The 25,444-nt window shown below is 45.6% G+C and overlaps 1 protein-coding gene and 1 pseudogene across 1 annotated transcript in view; one reads left to right on the top strand and one right to left on the bottom strand.

Moving 5' to 3' along the window:
* wdtc1 (WD and tetratricopeptide repeats 1) overlaps positions 1-25,444 on the bottom strand; it is a 124,752-nt gene that overhangs the window by 92,946 nt on the left and 6,362 nt on the right. Inside the window, exons 3-7 of the mRNA XM_072500970.1 lie at positions 10,782-10,865; positions 9,792-9,838; positions 9,529-9,640; positions 8,213-8,400; positions 421-603 (exon numbers count right to left, since the gene is read on the bottom strand). Coding sequence (XP_072357071.1) covers positions 421-603; positions 8,213-8,400; positions 9,529-9,640; positions 9,792-9,838; positions 10,782-10,865 — 614 coding nt within the window. The remainder of the gene's footprint in view (positions 1-420; positions 604-8,212; positions 8,401-9,528; positions 9,641-9,791; positions 9,839-10,781; positions 10,866-25,444) is intronic.
* LOC140429086 (cold-inducible RNA-binding protein pseudogene) lies at positions 1,364-3,527 on the top strand (annotated as a pseudogene).

Below are 25,444 nucleotides of genomic sequence, written 5' to 3'. Positions count from 1 at the left end.
ACAGTGTAGTAAGCCCTGCATATGGATGGCTATATATGACTGAGTCGATATATTCCTTGAGGAGAATCCAGAACTCACCCAATATGAGATGGTGTAGCGGTGTAAGTGCTTTCTGATATTGCCCTAACCACTCTTACCAGCCAGCAACTCTTAAAGCAGCAGGCACTCATTCTTCTTAATTCAATGTATAACAGGAGTAATTCACTCTCCCCAAGCTAGAGGCCTAAATTTGCACTGGCTGGAAGGGTGACAAGTTGGTGAATTGCACCTGCAATAACTGAAATGCTGGGCTTCCAGTACTCTGCCTGGTGAAAGGGACCTCAGAAATGTATAATATACAATTTCTGGATGCAATTAGCATTTTCTGAATGGAATGTTTTGGACAGCTTGCTCTTACTGTACCGGCAGCTTCCACCCTACCTGTGATTGTGAATCATGCGAACATCATAAACTCGCACAAAGGGACCACTCGCTCCAACAGCAAGGTAGTTATTGTTCTGAGGATTAATGGCTAGGCATTTAGCTTCCACATGCTGCCCGCAGTATTCCGTAAGGTCCACCAGTACCTGCGAGCGCTTGCTGCTCTCTCTCAGGTCATACTGCCTGCAATAGAAATGGAAAGACAGTACATTAATGGAGATGAAGGAAAGCTCAGTTACTAACAGTCCCTCTCTGACACTATGGCTTTCCCCTTGCCCCTCCTGTCTCTACAATCACTCCCAGCCCCACAACCTTCAAGATCTCTGCACTCCTCCAATTCTGGCTTCTGGCTTGTCCCCTCCCCTCTTTCTTTGCTCCGCCATTGGCAGCCGTGTCTTCAGCTGTCTAGGCTCCAAAAGCCTCACTTCCTCTACTTCCCATTTTAAGATGCTCCTTAAAACCGACCTATTAATTAATTGGAGTTATTTATTGTCACGTGTACCGAGGTACAGTGAAAAATATTGTTCTGCATACAGCTCAGACAGATCATTCAATACATGAAAAGAAAGTACATAGTAGGGCAAACATAAAATATACAATGTAAATGCATAAGACACAGGCATTGGGTGTAGTTCTACTCGGTAAAGAAGAAATAAGATCAGCCCATAAGAGAGCTGTTTAGGAGTCTAGTAACAGTGGGGAAGAAGCTGGTTTTGAATCTGCTAGTGCGTATTCTCAGACTTTTGTATCCCCTGTTTGATGGAAGAAGTGAGTAAGCCGGGTGGGACGGGTCTTTGATTATGCTGCCCGCTTTCCCAAGGCAGCGGGAGGTGTAGAGACGGAGTCAATGGATGGGAGGCAGAAGTGAGGAAACGCGGCAGTCTGCAGGCGAGACCAAAACAATGCGGTTTCAAGTCTCCTCTCCCCAGTACATGCCCGGCAAATGTCCAAGCAAACGAAAACAAGCTGTACGAGCATAGCTCTAGACTTAACTCTCAACAGGAAAGTGAGAGACTGCTGTGTGCTCCGTTTCACAGAAACATAGCTCACTCCTGCCTCACTGGAGTGTGCCATATAACCTGACGGCTTCTCAATAAAATACACCGGATGGATTGCAGTGTCATCGGGCATAGCGAAGGGTGGAGGGGTTTGCCTCCTTATCAACTCCTCCTGGGGCTCGGACATGGCGACCCTCCTCCCTGGAATACCTGATGGTGAAGGGCCACCATACCACCTTCCATGGGAGTTCAGTTCTGCAATCATCACGGCAGTCTACATCCCACCCCAGGCAGAAGTGAAGAAGGCGCTTGATGAAATGTACACCGCTATAAATAACAATGAAACAGAATACCTGGAGGTCTTGTTCGTGGTTGGGGACTTCAACCAGGCCAACCTCAAGAGTGTACAGCCAAAACTCCACCAACACATCACCTGTCCCACCAGGGTCCCCAAAATTCTTGACCACTGCTACACAAACATCAAGGGCGCCTACCGATCCATTCCCCAGCCGCACTTTGGAAAATCAGACCACACGACGGTGCTCATTCTCCCGGCATAGAAGCAGAAACTTAAGCAGGAGAATCCAGTTAAGAAGGTCGTGCAGGCGGCAGCACGGTGGCGCAGTGGGTTAGCCCTGCTGCCTCACGGCGCCGAGGTCCCAGGTTCGATCCCAGCTCTGGGTCACTGTCCGTGTGGAGTTTGCACATTCTCCCCTTGTTTGCATGGGTTTCGCCCCCACAACCCAAAGATGTGCAGGGTTCACGCTAAATTGCCCTTAATTGGAAAAAATGAATTGGGTACTCTAAATTTTGAAAAAAAGGTCGTGCAATGCTGGTCCGAGGCAACAGAAGAGCTCCTACGCGACTGTTTGAAGTCAGTGGACTGATCCATATTCAAGACCTCAGCCGCCAACCTAAAAGGGTATGCCACCACCGTCACAGACTTCATCAGTAAGTGAGTAGAAGATTGTGTGCCAAAGAAGATAGTACGTGCATTCCCCAATCTGTAACCATGGTTTAACCAGGAGATCCACTGCCAATTGAAGGCCAGGTCCAAATGTCTTTATATTGTGTATATATCCTATGTCCTATGTTTTTCATGTACGGAATGTTCTGCCTGGACTGTACACAGGACAATACTTTTCACTGTACTTCAGTACATGTGACAATAAATCTAAATCTAAATTTATGGGAATTTGGCCCTTTGTGCCTGCATCGCCATTCAATCAGATCATGTCTGATCTGACTGTGGTCTGTTGGCAGGGCTAGGAAAGTGTAGCTGTGAGGAAAGATTGGATAGGTTGGGGTTATTTTCCTTGGAATAAAGAGGGTTGAGGGGTGACTTAGAGGTGCACTAAATTATGAGAGAAAGAGATAGAATAAAATTGTTTCCCTTGGTGGAGAATTCTAGAACCAGGGGACATAGATTCAAGTTAAGTGGCAGGAGGTGTAGAGGGGACATGAGGAAGAACCTTTTTTCCGGAAGGGTAGAGGGAATCTGGAATTTGCTGCTCGAGTTGTTAAGTGGGGGCAGAGACACTAAACTCTTTTTTAAAGTACCTGGATCTGCCCCTTAAATCCTCTAAGCTATGGACCGGGTGCAGGAAGGTGGGATTAGAAAGAGCACCTGGAAAATCTCAATCCTCTGCCCCCCCCATCGGTGGGCTTAACTTTGACACCAACGAACAGTCCCTGGAATCCTTCTCCTCCAAATACGGACAGATCTCTGACGTTATTGTAATTAAGGACTGAGAGACGCAGAGGTCGATGGGGTTTGGGTTTGTCACCGTTGAAAATTCTGATGATGCAAAGGATGCCATGTTAGCTATGAATGGAAAGTCTGTTGATGGGCATCAGATAAGGGTGGATCAAGCTGGAAAATCCTCCGGGGACCAATCCTGGGTGGAAATGCAAGCAGTCGTGGAATTTGCATGGAGGGTCTGGATGTAGATCTCACGGTTTTCCAGAGGTGAAGGAGATAGAGGTTATATTGCACGCTATCATTCAAGAAGTGGTTACTCGGGATCAAGAGACTACTATAATAGAGGTCAAGGCGGCGGTGGTTCCTACAGGGATAGTTATAACAGTTAAGCTACACACAATGAATAAATTAATCTGGATAAAAGCAAGTTACTGCGAATGCTGGAATCGGAAACCACCTCGAAACGTTAGCTCTTTTCTCTCCCTACAGATGCTGCCAGACCTGCTGAGATTTTCCAGCATTTTCTATTTTGGAATAAATAAATCTTCCTGACTCAAGATCGCCTTTCCTATGGCTGTATTTATAAAGATTTTTTGGAGCTTCTTGGAGTCGTATTCTCAATGACTTGTAGTAATTCAGTTTGGCCTTGTTAATCACAGCCTGACAGCTTCTGACATGAGGATGCACACTGAGTGTTGGCTCAATAATTTTGGAATTAAACAATTAAATAATAGCATTCTCAGGCAGTTGGCAGAGCCCTCAATATTTTTTAGTAATGTTTTGAGGTTTTCTTTTTACTTCAGATCTGCTATTCGTTTCCCATAAAGTCTAGCTATTTCAGAATTGAAGTTGTGGGGTTGACTGGAATTACAGTAAAACAAACATGTAAAAGGGGTTAATAGTGTGTTCTCAATCTATTTTTATGCTAAGCAAACTGGTGTTTTATAGAAGCTGAACAAGCTGTGGTCTTTATTTTAAAATAAAGGTTTTCATAGCACTTATTCTTGTAAAAATTGTCATCTGAAACGTTCCTTTGGTGTAGCAAGGTAGAGAAAGCAACACGTGAACAGAACATATTCTCTGCCTCACAAACCGCCTTGATACTGAAGATAAAGGGCTTCATTTTTAAACTTGTAATTGGACATTTGTTCATCTTTCAGTAGTTCCAAGAGTTCTGTACACTGTAAATAACTGGTTAATCATGTTCCAAATTCTTCAAAATTTACAAATGAAATCCTAAGCAATGTATCTTTATAAGCTGACATGTATTGGATGAGAAGTATTTGGAAATGGCTTTCTTTGTGTTGTATGTTCAAGTGGTTTAGGGTTGACCTTTTTGTACTGAAACAGGCTTCGCAACGCCTCATTAAACTAAATACCTGACTCATTAAACAAAAAGAAAGGAAACCTGGGTGTCCTCAGGCTGGTATGGACGTAATGGGGCAAATGGCCTCCTTCTGTGCTGTAACATTTCTATGGTTCCAACTCCACTTTCCTATCTGCCCCCCAAAAATATTTGTCTCTGGAGTATATCAAAAATCTATCCAACTCAGCCTTGAAGAAATTCAATGACCCTGCCTCCTCTGCTCTCTGAGGAAGATAATTCCACAGATTAACAGCCTTCAGAAAAAAATTCTCCTCATCTTCTAAAAGAGAGACTTCTTATATTTAAACTCTATCACCTAGTTCTAGTCACCCCACAAAAGGAAACATCCACCCAATCCCCATCTATTAAGTCCCATCAGGAACCTCAAAAGATTCAATAAGATTAACTCTCATTCTTCTAAACCCTAAAGCGTATAGGCCCAACTTGTTCAACCTTTCTTCCTAAAATAAGCCCTTCATCTCAGCAATGAGCTGAGTGAGCTTTCTCTGAACTACTTCTTAAATAAATTATATCATTTTTCAAATAAGGAGACTAGAAACTGTACACAGTATTCCAAATATGATGTTAGCAAGGTCCTGCATACCTGCAGTAAAACTTCCTACTTACATTCGGTTTGCTTTCCTACTCACTTGCTGTACCTGCAAACTAACTTTTTGTGACTCATGCACTAGGACACCCAAAACCCTCGGTACTGCCGAGCTTTGCAATCTCTCTCGTCGGGCCAACGATGGAACAGTGTTTAGCACTGCTGCCTCATAGCGCCAGTGACCCAGATTTTATTCCAACCTTGGATGACTGCGTATGAAGTTTGCACATTTTCCTTGTGTCTGCGTGGGATTCCTCCGGGTGCTCTGGTTTCCTCCCATAGTCCAAAGATGTGCAGGTTAGATGGACTGGCATGCTAAATTGCCCCTTAGTGTCAAAAGGTTAGGTGGGGTTACAGGGAGTGGGTTAGGTAGAGTGCTCTTTCAGAGGGTTGGACAGACTCGATCGGCTGAATGGCCTCTTTCTGCATTATAGGGATTCTATGATTTAAATAGTATACTGCTGTTTTATTCTTCCTGTCAAAGTAGACAATTTCACATTTCCCACATTAACCCCATCTGCTAAATTTTTGTCCAATCGATTAACCTATCAAAGTTCTTTAAAAGATTCTTTACTCCCTGTTGAGAATTTACTCTCCTATCTATCATCGGCAAATTTAGCTGCCATACATTCGGTACCTTCATCCAAGTTACTGATTAGAGATTATAGATTATAGCTGAGGCCCTAGCGTTGATCCTTGTAGCGCTCCACCATTTACATCTTGGCTATCCGCAAAAGACCTATTTTGCCCTACTCGGCTTCCCATTAGAGAAACAATCCTTTATCCATATTACCCCCTAAACATGAGCTCATATTTTGTGGAACACCCTTTTGATGTGACACCTTATCAAATAACTTTTGGAAATCCAAGTACACCATATCTACAGGTTCCCCTTTATCCATCCTGCCTGTTACTTCCTCAAAGGCGTCTATTAAATTAGTCAAACACAATTCCCTTTCACAAAATCATGTTGACTCTGCCTGGTCCCATTTTGATTTTCTCAGTAAACTGCTATAACCTCCTTAATAATGGATTAAACAATTTCCCTGTGACAGATGTTCAGATAACTGGCTTGTAGGTTCCTGCATTTTATCTCCCTCCTTTCTTGAATAAAGGTTTGCTATTTTCCAATTCTCTGACACCCTTCCAGAATCTGAGGAATTTTAGAAGATTATAATCAATGCCTCCATCTCTGCAGCCACTTCTTTAAGACCCAAAGATGCAGGTCATCAGGTCCTGGGAACTTATTAGCCATTAAATCTAATAGTTTTCCCAGCGCCAATCCACTGGTGATTATTTTAACTTACTCTCTCCTGATCAGCTCAATTTTCAAGTACCTTTGGCAAGTTTTCCAAGTCTTCTACAATGAAGACAGACACAGAATAAAAAGTCACCCATTGTTATTGTGGTTCCTTTCTTACATGCCCCATTTACTTCTTCCTGTCTCCTCTGTCCTACAGTGTAACGACTGTTTTTTATCTCTACCCAAACTGATTCTGCCTCTTGCTCTTTCAAGCTATGGTTATCTCGCATTACTGTATTAATGTTATCCTTAATGAACAGAGCTAATGCCACTACCTTTTCCGAGCTTCCTGTCTTTTCAAGATGTCAAATAATAATCAGGTCCTGGCCTTGGTCACCTTGTAACCACATCCCTCAAATGGCTATCAGGTCATCCATATTTATTTCTGTGCTAACAATTAATCCATTTTGTTAAGGCTACTGCAGGCATTCAGATACAAAGCCTTTAATTGTGTATTTTTACCATTTTTGCAATCAATGGCCTTATCAGCCGGTGCACTCATACATTTGTACACTTCTGTCCCTTTCTGCTACATTCATTACCAATATACAAATCACTACTCTGCTCTATTAGTTTGTTGTTCCTTTCATTTTTACTCCATCTCCCCTCACACAATCTCTTTCCTCCCCACTATTTAGTTTAAAGTCCTCTTTCCTGCTCTAGTTCTGAAACTCACCAGAACACTGGTCTCAGCATGGTTCAGGTGAAGATCGCCCCAATGGTACAGCTCCCACTTTCTCCAGTACTGGTGTCTGTGCCCCATGAATTGAAACTAGTTTCTCCCACATTAATCTTTGAGTGACACATTGATCTCTCAAATCTTATTTATCATCTGCCAATTTGTTCTTGGTTTAGGTAATAATCCAGAAATTCCTTTGTTTGCTTTATAATTTATTCGTAGCTGCTCATGATCTCTACGCAAAATTCCTTTCCCAGTTCTATGTTGTTAGTACCTACATGGGCCACGACAACTGGATCCTCCCCCTCCACTGCAAGTTCCTCTCCAGACCCAAGCAGGATGTCCAAAATCCTGGCACCACAGCCATCTACAGGCATGACCTCGGCTGCACAGAACAGTGTCTATTCCCGACTATATTGTCCCTTGTTACAACATTCCTACTAACTGCCCAACTTGAATGTTTTCCTGTACCATGGTGCCATGATCAGTTTGTTCATCTACCTCCTCGCCCATGCTCTCACTCATACAAATTGCAAAAACCATGAACCTGTTTGGACAATTACAAGGACTGTGGTTTCTCAATCTCTTAATTGCCTCACTCGCATCCATATCATCCTGACCCTGGCCAAATCCGCAGCCTATATTCTAAGGGTGTGTCTATCTTCTGAAACAAGTGCCCAGGTAACTTTACCCTCTTTGTTCAAGCTGCCCTACTATCTCCTGGTGTTTTGGGTTTTGTCTGAATGCATTTGGGTGAAAAGCCTTGTTAATACAGGTTCTTCAAGAAAGTTGCTGCAGTGCTCAGTATTAATGGCCGAAGAGTGGAGATAGGGTAACCGTGGTGGAGACCTGGCAGGTTTCCCATCAAGACATCCCAAGCTGGCATAGGGGGGGGTGGCCATTGGTTCAAGGGAAGTAATGGGGACCAATAATGAGCATCCAGTGTGAAAACACAGCAAGCAAATACACACTTCCTTAAAATTCCACTAAGCGAGCTAGGCATGACGAAAATAATGACAGCTAGTCAATGAGTGTGGCCATCTCTTCCAGAGTATAAATTTTTGCATGAATTGGCTTTCAGTCACAATTACAAGCTGCAGCCTATCTTGGAAGAGTAGCTTCCTCTCTGACACATACCGGACTGTCCCGTCCTCTGCCGCACTCCAGAATGTGTTTGGCCACATGGGAGCAGCTGCTATTCGCTTCACACGATTAGTGTGCTCGCCAAACATATGAACGGTTTCCTTCACAGTCAAGTCATGGACATGCACCTTGGAATCGGCAGCCCCAGTAATCAGCGTGCGGTCATTTGAGTGCGGAAGGAACTGGAAAACAGGGAATTATGAAGAGGTAACAACTCACAGTGGCAACATGTAGCAAGCAGCCCCCATACCAGACAGTACAACCTTGTGCAGACAGTCTGTAGATACGGTGTAGTGCAGCCTCCATTAGCAGGTGTTTACTGCATGCAAATATATTATCTTGATCAAACAAATGATGAAATATGACTAGCCAGCCTCTTCAATTTTAGTTACATCATTGGGAGGAATCTGTGAGAGTAAAATAACAACATGTAGCCTAACTGCAATTAGCAGCTATTTACATTGTGGCCACTGCCAATGCTCATTCCGATTCACAGTAAGCACTACCTCCTGAAGTTATGGAGAAATGATTTCAAGTACAGTTAGTAGGTCTTGAGGAGAGGGAGGTGAAGGAGTTTAAGAGAGGGAGCTCTAGAGCTGCAGCACTGCAGTTGATGCAAGGCCATCCACAATGGAGCAACGGGAGGTAGTATGGACAAGTGACTGGAATCAGAAACAGTAGATTTCAGCCCTGAAGGAGATTCCACAGACAATTCCACGGAGTCAGAAAGCTCCTTGTTGGAAAGCAATGTCTCCTCTATGGATTGTAGTTTCCTCCCAGTGTCAGCCAGCATAACACAGCACAGGTCATCAGGTGCACTATGCTGGCAAAAGGCCTGGAAAACATTTCAGCTAAGCCTCAACACATCAGTGAATCAAACAATTTTTATCTTGCGTGCTTGATCCATTCAACCAGTGTTCAGCCGGGCGCAGTGCAATTTCCCCAAAGCCCCAGAGCACAGTCACCTTTGCAATCCTTTCAGGCACCAGCGAGCATGGCAAGCTTCATTGCTTTTGGTTAGAATCACAGAATTAAACTATTTAGAGTGTGTTGTTGGAAAAGCCCTCCCAAGTCAAGGGACCCAAACAATAGTAACTCAAGTCATGAAGACAGAAGCAACACAATGGAAAATAAAACCTACAGTAAATACAAGATTTACATAAATCTGTCCCACAGTTTGCACAACAGGAATCCATCCTCAAAATCAATCAACTTAAAGCACATAGCTCTCACCATTTGCATTCCCTCTACATTCAAAAATGAATATGAAGTTTATTATTGAGTGCAGTAAGCAGGAAAGGAGCTGATACCTTCACTGTGAATATGTTGGCTGTGTGTCCAGTGTGCATAGTCAGCAGTTTCTTGCAGCTAAAGGGATCCCAGAGAATGGCATGCTGATCATCTGATCCCGAGGCCAGCAAACTAGAATTGAATACAGTAAGAATGAGTGCCTGAATTCATTGACACAGAGGGCTGGAGAGGTTTGTGGCAGGAGCGGGGAGGTTGGGTAGGTTGAGCCACGGTAGAGCCAAGTGGTGGTGGCAGGGGTAATTTAGCAGACACCATTACTTACTCGCCCTTCTCATTCCATTCCAGACAGTTCACACACCCAGAGTGACCCTGTAGAGCAGAAAGAGAGAAAACAAACAAGATTAAAGAACAAAAGAACAAAGAACAAAGAAATGTACAGCACAGGAACAGGCCCTTCGGCCCTCCAAGCCCGTGCCGACCATACTGCCCGACTAAACTACAATCTTCTACACTTCCTGGGTCCGTATCCTTCTATTCCCATCCTATTCATATATTTGTCAAGATGCCCCTTAAATGTCCCTATCGTCCCTGCCTCCACTACCTCCTCCGGTAGTGAGTTCCAGGCACCCACTACCCTCTGCGTAAAAAACTTGCCTCGTACATCTACTCTAAACCTTGCCCCTCTCACCTTAAACCTATGCCCCCTAGTAATTGACCCCTCTACCCTGGGGAAAAGCCTCTGACTATCCACTCTGTCTATGCCCCTCATAATTTTGTATACAAAATTAAGAATCAAATGTTTAAAAGACACCCACAGTCTATAAATACCCCTCAAAACACAATTCATTTACTGGCAGTCTATGAACGGTAGGAGATGGAGTCATTCCATTTATTGGAAGTTTTGATCTAAGTATTTAAAATGGAGTAGTTTAGATAAAATAGAGGGAAAAGTTGTTTCCAATGGCAGGAGAGTGGGTAATCAGAGGACACAGATTTAAGGCGATTGGCAAAAGACCCAGAGAGAAGATAACAAGAACAATTATATGCAGCAAGTTGTAATCTAGAATTTACTGTCTGAAAGGCTGGTGAAAGTACCCACACAAGTGGGAAGTAATTTTCAAAAAGGAATTGGATAAAAACTGGAAGATGGGAGAATCTACAGAATGTTAGGGAAGAGCATTGAGCTGGGCAGTCACGTTGTGCTGAATATTACAGAATAGGAAGCAGCCATTTGACTAATTTCACTTAATTATCGATATCTTAACAGGGTGGTTGTGGTGGGGGCTAGTCATTAAAAGTTCAGACACCTTACCTCCAGCTCACATTCCAGGCCCAGCCGCTTTATGAATGGATCAATGACATGATATCGACGCTCAAACTGTAGTGTGTTCTTCTCCTAGAGACAAAAGGTGCAATATGTGAGACAAAGACAGACTTCATAACCCACACTTCCAATCACCAAACTTGCCCCACCCTCTCCAGACTAGCTCTCACATACCAACTAAGAGTAGGCCACTCGGTCCCTTCAGCCTGCTCCCCCATTTAATAAGATTATGGTTGGCCGGATTGTAACTTCAACTCCATATTCCTGCCTACCCCTGGTAACCTTTCACTCATTTGCTTATCAAGAATCTATCTAGCTCCTCCTTAAAAATATTCAAAGACTCTGCTTCCACTGCCTTTTCTCCTCACTTCTGTCTTATTTTTAAACAGTGAGCTCTAGTTTTCATCTATCCCACGAAAAGAAAGCTCCTCTCCACATCCACCCTGTCAAGTCCACTCAGGATCTTATATGTTTCAATCAAGTCACTTACTCTTCTAAACTCTAGTGGATACAAGCCTAGCCTGTCCAACCTTTTTCTTCAAAAGACAACACGCCCATTCCAGATATTAATCTAGAAAACCTTCTGTGAAATGCTCCCAATGCATGACATCTTTCCTTAAGGACCAATACTGTACACAATAACTCGAGATGTGGTCTCGCCAATGCCCTTGTTACAGATGCCTGATCACAGTGGCTAAGAGACTGGACCAGAACCATAACTTTTTAAAGTTTTAAGACGGTGCGGAAAGATCGATTCATCCCAGGAGTGATAATATAAGAATTAGGGCTTGGAAACAAACTTATTAAAATAAAACAGTATTTAAACTTCAACTCGAACACTAACAGAGTAAATGTAGTTTTTTAATCTTAACACACTAGTTCCCATTACACAACACTTTAACAGAACATGCAGCTCTCATGCCACTTACACAGGCAAAAGCAATACTTGTATTTACAAAGCAATTTTTCTTCTGTTAGGGACATTCATTCAGAATCCTTTTCAAAAGCCTGCCTTGGTGGCAACTTTCATCACCTCTCTCGGTTGATTGCGAAAGCCTTCTCCTCTACCTGTTCAAAGCATTCTTTTGCTCTCACTTTCTAAGCTCCGCCCAGCCCATCAAACAAAGGTTCTCTGGGGTTTCCAAACTTGGACCTATCATCATTATCTTTGCTGTTTGATGTCCCACTCCCGTTTATATAGAAAAACAGAACCATGCTATTGATATGCAACTAACAAAGAGGCCATCAGACATAGTAGCATTGACAGAAACATGGCTCAAGCCGGAACAGGACTGGATACTTAACATCCCAGGTTATAAAGTTTTTAGTAGGGACAGGGTGGGTAAAAAGGGAAGAGGGTTGAGCAGTCTTGGCCAAAGATAGTGAAATGAAAATCGCTTATTGTCACGAGTAGGCTTCAAATGAAGTTACTGTGAAAAGCCCTTAGTCACCACATTCCGGCGCCTGTTCGGGGAGGCTGGTACGGGAATTGAACCGTGCTGCTGGCCAGCCTTGGTCTGCTTTAAAAGCCAGCTATTTAGCCCAGTGTGCTAAACCAGCCCCATGATACCAAATTAGTATCATGGCTCTTGAATGAGATGCAGTTCCTGCATTAGAATCTATATGGTTGGAAGTGAGAAACAAGAAGGGAGCAGTGCCTTGTTTGGTATTTACTACAGACCTCCAAATAGTGGGGAGGAAGTGGAAACAGATTATGGAAACCTGCAGAGCTAGTAGGGTTGTGATTGTTGGGGATTTCAATTATCCTAAACTGGTAGAGTGTGGGGCACAGAAGGGGAGACATTCTGTCAGTGTGCGCAGGAGAACTTTCTGGAACAGTACATTTCCAGTCCTAACAGAAAGCAAGCTATGCTGGATCTGGTCCTAGGAAAAGAGGCAGGGCAGGTGGAGAACATCAGAGTTGGGGAGCCATTGGGAAGTAGCGATCATAATAATAATATGATTCAATATTAAGTTGGAAAGGGTAAAAATCAGTCACAATTAAGATCCCAGACTGGAAAAGGGCAAATTTTAGGTGTCTAAAAGTTGAACTGGAGCAGGTTGATTGGAAACACATTTTGGTGGATGCAAAGGCATTTTGATGGATAAAAACAGTGGATGAAAAATAGGAGAGTTTCAAAGGAATGATGAATAGGGTGCAAGCTAGGTATGTATCCATGAAAAATAAAAACGGGGTATTCAAATCTAGAGTACCTTGATGACGAAGGAGATTGATGATAAAATAAGAAACAAAAAAGATGCACTTAATGTATGCCAGAATAATAATAGCAATAGAAATCAGGAAGAACATTTCAAATGCAGGAGAGAGACTAAGGCTGGAATAAGGAAAGCTAAGAGGAAGCATGAGGGAAGAATTTCATAGAATTTACAGTGCAGAAGGAGGCCATTCGGCCCATCGAGTCTGCACCGGCTCTTTGAAAGAGCACCCTATCCAAGTCCACATCGCCACCCTATCCGCATAACCCAGTAACCCCATCCAACACGAAGGGCAATTTTGGACACTAAGGGCAATTTATCATGGCCAATCCACCTAACTTGCACATCTTTGGACTGTGGGAGGAAACTGGAGCACCCGGAGGAAACCCACGCAGACACGGGGAGAATGTGCAGACTCCGCACAGACAGTGAACCAAGCCTGGGAATCGAACCTGGGACCCTGGAGCTGTGAAGCAATTGTGCTATCCACAATGCTACCGTGTTGTTTAAAAAAGGGGCAAAGGATAACGCAGGAAACTACAGACCTGTTGGCTTGACATCAAAAGTGGGAAAACTGATGGAGGCCATAATACGGGATGAGATAAATATACACTTAGAGTAAAGCGAGTTAATTCGAATTTTAGACAGTCAATATGGCTTTGTCAAAGACAGGTCATGTCTGACAAATTTAATTGAGTTCTCTGACAAGGTGAAACAGGCAGTGGATGAAGGTAGTGCCGTGGATGTTGTACATTTAGATTTTCAGAAAGCATTTGATACAGTGCCACATTGCAGATTGGTTAGCAAATTAAAAATGTTTGGGATTGATAGGTCCTTGGCAGCATGGATTAAAAGTTGGTTAAGAGGTAAGAAACGGAGGGTAGGTATAGACGGGCATTTCCCAGACTAGAGACAAGTTGAAAGTGGTGTTCCCCAGGGTTCAGAGTTGGGACCTCTGCTTTTCCTGATTTATATAAATGATTTAGAAGTGGATGTTGAGGGTAAATTCTCTCAATTTGCAGATAATATTAAGCTAGGAGAATAGAGAATTGTGAGGTTGATGCTGAGCGACTTCAGAGGGACATTGACAAGTTGGCTAACTGGGCAGACATCTGGCAGATGAATTTCAACGCAAAGAAATGTGAGGTAATGCATTTTGGTAGAAGAATTATGGGAGACAATATAGACCTAATGGTACAACTTTGAGGGGAGTACAAGAGCAGAGGGACATTGGGGTTCAAGTGTATAATTCTCTGAAGGTGGCCAGGCAAATTGAAACAGTTATTAAGAAGGCTTATAGCATCCTTGGGGTTATAAATAGAGGCATAAAGTATAAAAGCAAGGTGGCGATGCTGCACCTCTACAAATCATTGGTCAGACCACATTTGAAGTATTGTGTTCAGTTCTGGGCACCTTAAGGAATGTGTTAAAGCCCTGGAAAGAGTGCAGAGGCGATTTACTGGAATGATACCAGGAATTAGGTATTTTAGATACAAGCAAATAAAGTCATGAACAGCCTCCACCATACCTCAAAACCCTTTTCTCACTTCCCCTCAACTCTAAAATTAACTTTCTCCAGCTGGAGAAATTGTACAAGGCACCCAGCCAGGCCACCACCCCAGGCAGCGTCTCCGACCATCAATTCAACAGGACCCTTCATCGGGCAATCAGAGGCAAAGGCCACAACATCAGCCCCCTTCCCCTCCAACAGCTCTGGCTCCTCCAAAATCCCAAAGATCGCCACCATAGGGTCTGGCCTGACCTCAGCCCCCACTATCCTGGATAATGTCCCAAACACCGCTCTCCAACTTCTCGCACCCCCAGAACTTGAGCATTATTTGCCGGCCTATGTCCACACTTCTCACACTCATTGATCACACCGCCTGGAAGAATCCAGTCATCCTTGCCAGAGTTTGTCCAGGCCTCGTCTCGTCGTTGGGTGCCTCGAAGAATTGTGTCTCTTCAGTCAGGAGGTTCCTCTAAATAGATCTCTTCTGAGCAAAGGTCTCCCGGGCGAGATGTCTATGAGGCAAGTCTTCAGGGTGTCTTTGAAGTGCTTACTTTGCTCTCCTCTTGTTTGGGAGCCTTCCTTGAGCTGGGTGAAGAAGATCTGCTTTGCCAGTCAGGACTCTGGTATTCTAAGTACATGGCTGGCCCAGCGGAGTTGGTTTTGGAGGACACTCTCACCCCAAGAAACCTTGGACATAACATCCAACAACCCCTGCCAGAACCCCCCCAGTCTTGGACACACCCATGTGGACGTGATTCAAAACGCCCCCTGCGCACCGCCCACACCTGTCCTCCACCCCCTCAAAAAACCTGCTCTCCTCGCCACCATCATGTGGGCTCTGTGCACCACTTCAAACTGGATGAGGCTTAACCTCGCACAATATGAGGACGCATTTACCCTCCATAAGTACTCAGCCCATGTTCCGGCCCCCACCTCCTCTCCCAACTCCTCCTCCCATTTGCGCTTAGCATCCTCCACCAGATGACCCTCCTACTCAATCAGTTCCTTGTAAATATCTGACACCTTCCCCTCCCCTATTTCACCCTCCGACAGAATCTTATCGTGCAGCACAGAAAGCGGTAAACCCGGGAAAGATGGCACCCCACTCTGCACAAAATCCCGAACCTGCAGGCACCTAAGCCCATTCCCCTTAGACAACTCAAAAATTTCTCCAACTCCTCCAGCCCCGCAAATTTGACCCCTATAAACAAGTCCCTGAAGTACTCAATCCCCGCCTGCCGCCACCCCGGAATCTCGTTTCCAGTCTCGCCAGCACATGCCTATGGTAGGCATCTACAACGATATACCCTCAAACCCCAAGAAGCATCCCCCCTTGCCCCGCTACAGAAAAACCCACCATACCGCGGAGCCTTCCCTGCCCGCACAATACCGGAGATCAACCCATTAACATTCCTGAAAAACGACTTGGGGGCAGATAGGGAGGTTCAGAAACACAAACAGAAACCTGGGCAGCACCGTAATTTTTACTGTCTACACCTTCCCTGCCAGCGACACCTCCTAAAATCCATGTTCATCCCCTCCTCCAATCTGGCCAAGTTCAACCTATGCAGCTGGGCCCAGCTCCATGTTACCTAGATACCAAGGTATCTAAAGCTTGTCCCCAAATGGCAATTCCCCTAAACTCTTTTCCTGTCTCCTTACATCGATCAGGAACACCTCTCACTTTCCCACATTCAATTTATATCCTGAAAACCAGCCAAATTCCCCCCGAATCCCCCCAATGCAGCCCAACAGATCGGAAATATATTACATCTGCGAACGGGAAACCTTATGCTTAATCCACCCCATCCAATCCCTCTCCAAACCCTCAATGCCTTGAGCGCCGTTGCCAATGGCTTTATCACCAAGGCAAAAAGCAATGGAGAGTTGGTGCACTGCCTTCCTGCTGGATAGCAGATTAGTCTATCTGTAACTTTTTCCTCTCCATCAGAAGCTTGATGGTCGAGGCCTCAAAGTATTTTCTGTTGACCTCCAGAATGGAGTTGATCAGTTGGTGCTTGGCCACCCTCTCCTCCCTGTCCCCACATGCCTATGGTAGGCTATAATCTCTCCCCTAATCACCGCCTTCAGTGCCTCCCAGAGCGTGGAAGGCGAGACCGCCTCGCTCTGGTTATTTGTGATGTTCTCGCCCATGGCTTGTGATATTTTCTGACAGAAGACCTTATTGGCCAGTAGGTCTGTGTCCAACCTCCACATGGGGCATTGGGCATGGCCTGTCTCCAACCTCTCGCCCATGTAGTGTGGAGCGTGGTCGGAGATAACTATTGCGGAATATTCCACCCTTACTGTTCCTGGAAGCCCGCTTTCCCCACTGCAAAGAAGTCTATTCTTGAGTACGCTTTGTGGACTGGTGAAAAGAAAGGGAATTCCCTCTCACTGGGAGCAAGAACCGCCAAGGGTCCAACACCTCCATCTGTTCCATGAATGCCCCCAGCTCCTTCGCCATCCTGCCCCCCCCCCCCCCAGCTCCTTCGCCAGCCTGCCCCCCAGTGATCAGTTGGTACGTATCAGCGTCGGGGATTTCCGCCATGGTCTTTTTTATGAAATCTGTGTCGTCCCATTTGGGCTCATACACATTTACCAGAACACCACTGACCATGATATACCTTCCCCCTGGGTCCGTAACCGTCCTTGTCGCCGTGAATCTCGTACTCTCGCGAATCAGTATGGCTATTCCCCTAGCCCTCGTCCCGTAGCGTGAATGATGCATCTGTCCCACCCAGCCCTTTCTTACGCCACTGCACTCCGGGGTTTCCCTTTGCCCAGGAAACCTCCAAAGTTGGTCACTTGCAGCTCCATCTTGTTTCCTCCGCCTGTTCCTCACCCGCCAAAGCTCGTGCAAAAAACAACTCTATCTCCCTGTTCTATTTCTTTTGTGCTCTCTCCCCACCCCCCACGCCCCCTTCCTGCACCGCCATTTCCCTATCTCCCCCCTGTGCTTTCCCCTTCCCCATCCTTGTGCGGCTCCCCGCGGACCAGGTACTCCCTTCCTGCTGGGAGGTGCGTCATGATCCCCCTTGCTTTCGGTCTTCCCGTGCTAGCTCCCCTCCCGGGGCTGGTCTAACCCCTACCTTGTGGCTGCTGACTGCCCGTTTCACTGTCTAACCTCTCACCTGACTTCCCTGTCTTCACTTCCTTATGCGACCCAGCCTTCCCCTTACTATCAGAGCAAGGCAGCACAGTCCCGTGCAAATATGCTCACAGTCCAATGAGCTTTTGATTTTCCCTATCACAGTCTTTCTCTGTACAACTCTCACCGCTGCCTTGCCTGTCCCTTGTCCAGGCCTGTTTTTTAAAAACAAATTCATTCACTTCCTCTGGGGTGTTAAAGTAATGTTTTTTCATCTGGTATTTGATCCAGAACCTGGCAAGGAACAGCATGCCGAAACGTACCCAGTTTTTGTCCAGGGCTGACTTCGCCTAGTTGAACTCGGCCCTTTGTTTTGCTAGGACTGCCCCAATGTCCTGGTAGATACGGATTTTATATCCTTCCCAGGTACTTGCTTTCGTCTGACGCGGCCACTGGAGGATCCTCTCACGGTCCTGGTATTGGTGGAGCTTTGCAATGATCGCCCGCGGCTGCTCCCCAGCTTTGGGGTTCGGCCTAAACCTGTGCACTCTGTCGAGCTCTAAGGAGTTGGGGAAGTTGTTTCGCCCGATTAAGTCGGCCAGCATTTGGGCGACATAGCCTGTCAAATCCTTGCCCTCAATATCTTCCGGCAGGCCCACGATCCGAATGTTCTGTCGTCGGGACCTGTTCTCTTGGTCCTCGACTTTCCCCCTTAAGTTCCTCTGGGCCTTCACCAACCTTTTTGCTTCGGCTTCCAGGGCGGCGATTCTGTCCTCTGGACGGTTGAGGCCATCTCCAGGAGCATCTTCTCGTGTCCCCACTTTCTTCCCCAGCCTATCAATAGGCTTTTGCATGATGGCCATCATTTTGGCCCCGCGAGCTCCCATTTGCTGGCATACTCTCTTGGTTGTTTTCTTCTCTTTGTTGAGGTAGTTTAGTCTTCAATGTTTTGGGAAAACTTCTACTAAAAGTGCCTTTTTGGTTCTGGTTTGGAGGAGAGCCACCTGATATTAGTCCGCTCAGCACATCACCGTCACCGGACGTCCTGCCCCCATAATCACCACTGCGTATCTAAATCCAGAATCCTCCCCAACACCCACCTCATAAAATCCACATCATCCCAAATCGTGACATAAACATTAACCAGGACCACTGGCACCAACTCCAGCTTCCCGCTAACCATCACATACCTCCCCCATGGATCGGCCATAATGCTCCCCACCTCAAACGCCACCCTCTTACTGACCAACACTGCCACCCCCCTCGTCTTCATATCCAGCCCCGAGTGAAACATATGCCAAACCCATCCCTTGCTCAGCCTCGTCTGACCTCCCAACTTCAGGTGCGTCTCCTGTAAAAACACACCCTTCTTTAGATTCCGCAGGTGCGTTAACACACGCGACCGTTTAACAGGCCCATTCAACACGCACATTCCACGTGACCAGCCGGATCAAGGGTGGGGCTCCCCACCACCCCTCACCTGCTGATCAACCAATACCCCTTCTTGGGCCAGCCCCACACCCTCAGATGTCCACTGCCATCTCTCCCTTCCCAACTAAGTCACACCAACCACACCCATGTCAGCAGCCCCCCTCCCTTCACCCTCAAAGAAATAATTCCATTTCCCCCTTCCTCCTGGCAACCCCCCACTTCACTTCTGTTAACTAGCCCAACAAGCTTGCATGGTGGTCCCCACCCAAGGCCTGTAACCTCCTCATCCCCTTCCATCCACTCCTCGCATCCAAACACCAACAATCAAAAAGCAAGCTCAGAGGGCAGCACGGTGGAACAGTGGTTAGCATTGCTGCCTCACTGCGCCAAAGTCCCAGATTTGATCCCGGCTCTGGTCATTGTCCATGTGGAGTTTGCACATTCGTCCCGTGTTTGCATGGGTTTCTTCCCACAACCCAAAGATGTGCAGGGTAGGTGGATTGGCCACGATAAATTTTTTTAAAATAAATTTAGAATACGCAATAAATTTTTTTCCAATTAAGGGGCAATTTAGCGTGACCCTGGTCACTTACCCTGCACATCTTTTGGGTTGTGGGGACGAAACCCACACAAACACGGGGAGAATGTGCAAACTCCACACGGACAGTGACCCACAGCCGAGATCGACCCTGGGACCTTGGTGTCGTGAGGCCACAATGCTAACCACTGCGCCACTGTGCTGCCCTTGGCCACGCTAAATTGCCCCTTAATTGGAAAAAATGAATTGGGTACTCTAAATTTAAGAAAATAATGCACACTCATCATCACCGCTCCCCCATCGAAACCCACTCCAAAACACCCCCACAGACATTTTACCATACACACAAAGCTCATCTCCAAAGTTCAGTGTCCTAACACTCCTCCCAGTCCACGGTCTCTTCAAGTCCATCGACTCCTCCAACGAGTCAAAATAAAACCCCTGCTTCTGATGACTCACCCACAAGCGGACAGTGTACAGAACCTCAAATTTCATTGCCTTCTTGAAAAGGGCCGCCTTTACCCAGTTAAACACGGCTCTCCTCCTCGTCAGCTCCGCACCCAGGTCCTGATAGACCCACAGCTCACTACCTTCCCAAATGCACCTCCTGGTCTGCCTTGCCCACTGCAAAATCTCCTCCTTGTCCAAGAAACGGTGCAACCGCACCACCATCACCCTCAGCGGCTCCCCCACCTGCAGCCTCCTCCTCAGTACCCCATGCGCCCAATCCACCTCGAGGGGCCATTCAAAGGCCCCCTCCTCCATCAAATGCTCCAACATCCTCGCCACATACTTGGCGGCGTCTGCTCCTTCGATACTCTCAGACATCCAACTATCCTCAAATTCTGTCGCCTGGAGGGACTCTCCACCACCATCCCCAGCTCCGCTGCCAGCAAGGCCATCAGCTCATGTTCCCCCACCGCCTCCTCCACCTTCTGAATTGCAAGGCCATGAGCCTCCAGCCTCTGTCCCACTTTCCCAATCGCCACCCTGAGCTGCTCCACCACCTTAGACAGGTACTGCAAGGCCTCTTTCCTCCTGCAGCAAATTATTTTAAAACTCCACCAGTTGCTCCAATGACCACTGGGCGGACAGTGCTGCCGCCTACCCTCCGCCATCTTAACCTGTGGCGCACCACGAAAACTGCCCTGCTCCAGTTGCTCTCTCTTTCTCAGAGCACTTCTCATCCTCTGACTCACCAGAGGAGTATTACCTTCCCTGGGCCCTCTTGCCCTCAAAAAGGCCCCCATAGAGGTGGGGAAGGACCAACAAAATCCACCTTGATTGGGAGCCACAAATGCGCACACTCTCACTCCATGGCCACCACTGGAAGGCCCTAGGGCTCAGATAGTTAACAAGCTGTTTTGTTGCCTATTTAATTATAGTTACTCTTAACAATAAAAAGTTAAATGTGTTTAAATTTACAAACCTGGCATCTGTCGATATTGGGCAGCCAAAAACCTCAGGTATTATAAAATAAAAATGTATTCCAACCGTGTTGTGACTCCGTGTCACGAGTTGTACTGGCCCAGGGCTTCATTACATAGTTTGAGGGCTCATGTTTGGAACGGTAGACAGAAATGATTTTGGGTACAGTATTTATTAAAGAGACACACCAGCTCTGGAAGCTGCTAAGATGTTTCTTCAGATGGAGGTCCTGCCTCCATCTCCATTTGGTTTATTTATAAGGCTTCAAAGCTAATTGAATTGGCAAATGAATTAAAAATAGAGATGGCAGCTAAAGCTAGGAAGGTGGAGATAATTGATGCCATCACTCAGCGGTTAAATATGAAAGAGATGCCAGAAACAGACAAAAATCAGTGGAATGAGCTATGGAATTGGATACAAATGAAACAATTAGAAATACAGCAAAAAGAGATAGACTTTTTCAAATGGAAATTGAAATAAGGATGTTGGAATTAGAGAGAGGAAAGAGCAAAGGGGAGAGTTCCAGCTTAGAGCACTGAAATTAAAAGGGAGCTTCCAGGAGCTGGAGGGGAGCTTAATCTGAGAACAGACCCCAGTGGGATATGCTTAAATTTAAACAGGCCCTACAAAAATTTGAAGAAGAGAGGCATTTTTCATGGCATTTGAGAAAATAGCAACCCAAATGGACTGGCTGAAAGAAAAGTGGACATTACCCACCCATGCAAAGTAAATTGACAGGGCGGCCACAGAAGTTTATGCTTCCCTGTCAGAGGGGGTGCCTAAGGATTACGACGAGTTTAAAAAAAAAAAGGCAATTCTAGATGTATATGAATTAGTTCCAGAGGCAGGATCAAAAGGATTGTGACCACTAGACAAGCAGCAATCATGGCTGACGATTATGAGCTGCTCCATAAAATTAAACCTTTGTTCCGTCACCCCCATAATTTTGCAAAGGATGAGAGAAGAAATGAAAGGAAGGCAGGTAGCCAAGGTAAGGAATGGATAGTTGGGAATACTCCGAGATCTCCTTCTCAGACCAGGAAGGAAAGTACTGAGGGTGGAGGTGAGACTCGAAGGCCCAAGTAATACCATTGCAATAAAGTGGGACACGTTCGTTCAGCATGATGACAAGGAGGAAAGTCCATGGGACTTGTTGGGCTTCACAAGGTGGATTCTGAAAAGGGAACAAAAGTGGAGAGTACTACAGGAAAGGCTGTAGCTCCAGCGAGAACTAGGAGACATGAAGTAAACACTGCTGTGGGAGCATGTGTGATGAATGAGGTAGTTGAGAGATATGTAGGGGTTTTTTTTCTAGAGGGAAGATCACCTCATTTCCATCAAATGGTGCAGTAAAACCCATAACTATTTTAAGGGACACAGGTGCTTTGCAAACTCTCTTATTGGGAGGGTTTTAGTTTTTCCTCCAAAAGGTTCAATGAAAGCCAAGGTGTTAACGATGGGATAAATGGAGATTATATCCCAGTACAATTGGAGTGAGATTTATTGTCAGGTCCAATAGTTGTTCGAGTGGTTAAGAAGTTACCAGTGAACAGGGTAGACTTACTTTTGGGGAATGATTTAGCATGAGTGAAGGTTGTAGCTTCACCCATGATCACAGAGAGTCTGAGGGAAGATAAGGAGACAGAACAGTTCCCAGATATTTTTCCAACATGTGTGGTGACCAGGGCACATTAGCAGTCAGCTCTCACAGACGTTGAGGCTGAGGGGGTTCCAAAGTGCTATTACATCAAGAACAGAGTTCTGATGAGGAAGTGGAAATATCCTCATACACCTGTGAACGAGGAGTGGATAGTTGTTCATCAGATAGTGGTGCCCGCCAAAGATCATAGGGAAATACTGTGGGTGGCACGAGATAGCAATGGCAAAACATGTGGAAATACTCAGGCAGTCAACAAGTATTTTTCCTGGCCAAGACTGCGCAAGGATGCAGTGCAATTCTGTAGAACCTGCCATACCAGTCAGGTAATAGGTGAACTGCAATATTGGATTAAACCAGCACCTTTAATACCCATACTAATGTCTGAAGAACCATTTAGTCGGGTATTAGTAGACTGTGTTGCCTAAAACTAAAGCAGGGCATCAGAACATTCTTACAGTCATGCATATGACCACCCAATTTCCGGAAGCTATACCTTTAAGAACAATTACAGCTAAGTTAGCAGTGGAAAAGTTTTCTTTAAATTTAGAGTACCGGGTGGGTGGCACGGTAGCACAGTGGTTAGCACTGTGGCTTCACAGCACCAGGGTCCCAGGTTCGATTCCCAGCTTGGGTCACTGTCTGTGTGGAGTCTGCACGTTCTCCTGTATCTGCATGGGTTTCCTCCGGGTGCTCAGTCTTCCTCACACAATTCCTGAATGACTTGCTTGTTAGGTGAATTTGACATTCTGAATTCTCCCCGTGTACCCAAACAGGCGCCGGAATGTGGCGACAAGGGGATTTTCACAGTAACTTCATTGCAGTGTTAATGTAAGCCTACTTGTGACAATAATAAAGGTTTTTCTTTTAAAATTCCAATTAAGGGGCAATTTAGCTTGGCCAATCCACCTACCCTACACATCTTTGGGTTGTGGGGGTGAGACCCATGCAGACAAGGGGAGAATGTGCAAACTCTACATGGACAGTGATGCGGGGCTGGGATCGAACCCGGGTCTTCAGCGGCGTCAGGCAGCAGTGCTAACCACTGCGCCACCGTGCCGCCCAGCAATGGAAAAGGTGATGTAGTTTTTCACATGCTATGGCCTACCCTTAGAAGTATAATCTGAAGGCGGCACGTGGTGCAGTGGTTAGCACTGGGACGACAGCGCTGAGGACCCGGGTCCGAATCCCGGCACTGGGTCACTGCCCAAGTGGAGTTGGCACATTCTACCCGTGTCTGCGTGGGTTTCACCCCCACAACGCAAAAGATGTGCAGGTTAGGTGGGCTGGCCACGCTAAAATATCCTTTAAAATTGGGTACTCGAATATTTTTTTAAAGTTTGATGCTCCCTTTAAAGTTTTTGTTAACCACAGATAGTGGGCCCTCCCTTGAAGTATCCCCCTTTAAATGTCTGTCACTGCATCTCTCCTGGTCGACCCCTTAACCAGCTTGTCAATTCACTTTAACTAACTCTGCTTTCATGCCCTCATAACTGCCCCTATTTAAGTTTAAAATACTAGTCTTGGACCCATGCCTTCTCTCAAACTGACCATAAAATTCAATCATACTTCTATTTGAGGTGTCTTCACTGTTTATCCTATCGTATTACACAATATTAGGTCTAGTATAACCTGCTCCCTGGTTGGCTCCAGAACATGATGTTCTAAGAAACAGTCCTGAAAACATTCTATGAATTCCTCATCTAGGATATCTTTGCCAGCTGATTTTTCCAGTCTATATGTAGACTAAAATAACCCATGATTATTTCTGTACTATTCTGATAACCTATTATTTCTTGCTTCATATCCCACCCTGTGTGGCTAATTTTAGGGGGCCGACACACCACCCCCACAAGTGGCATCTTGCCTTCATCATTTTTCAGCTTTATCCAAACCACTTCTACATCCTAGTTTTCTGAACTTCGGTTATCCTTTTCTATGCTCATCACATCATTACATAACAGAGCCACCCTTCAAAATTGTCCTAGTTTCCTGTCCTTCCGAAATGTTACGCACCCTTTCAGGTCCCAATCTATGTCATCCTTTAGCCATGTCTCTGTAATGGCTATCAACAATGTTTATTTATTTATTTATTTATTTAAATTTTAAACTTGGAGTATCCAATTCATTTTTTCCAATTAAGGGGAATTTAGCTTGGCCACTCTACCTACCCTGCACATCTTCGGCCTCAACTGATTTATTTTTAGATTTGTCCTCTGTTCCTTCCGGTCACGTTTATCATTTCTCTCTTGTTTTATCTCTACTCTTTGATTTACCCCATCCTCCAAAATTTGATCTCTGGCCCCCATTATTTGTTTTAAAACCCTCTCCACTTCCCAGTTATGCGGCTTGCTAGAACATTGGTTCAAGCACAGACCATCCCAACAGTACACTTTCCCCAGTACTAGTGCCAGGCCCATGAACTAGAACCCACTTTTACCACACCAGACTTTGAGCCAGACATTCATTTCTCTCATCTTATTTGCCCTATGTCAATTTGCTTGTCAGTCCCACTCGCTATACTACATTTTTTTTCTTTCCCCGCTTGAACTGCTTGCTGTACCAAGGTGCCATGGCCAGCTTATTCTTCCACCTTGCAGACATCACTTTAATCTACAGTTGCAAACACCTCAAATCTGTTTTGACAACTACAAAGCCCGAGGCATCTCCACTACTGTCTGTTTGCTCTCTTTACTTGCCTCACTCACAGTTACACCTCCTGTCCCTCATTACTGACCAAACCACATGACTGTCTTCGGGTAAAAAGGGTCCTGGTATT

This window comes from Scyliorhinus torazame, chromosome 1 (assembly GCF_047496885.1).
Source record: "Scyliorhinus torazame isolate Kashiwa2021f chromosome 1, sScyTor2.1, whole genome shotgun sequence".
Taxonomy (NCBI): Eukaryota; Metazoa; Chordata; class Chondrichthyes; order Carcharhiniformes; family Scyliorhinidae; genus Scyliorhinus; species Scyliorhinus torazame.
Note: the sequence above shows the minus strand (reverse complement) of the source record. Positions and strands in the feature narration are given on the sequence as shown.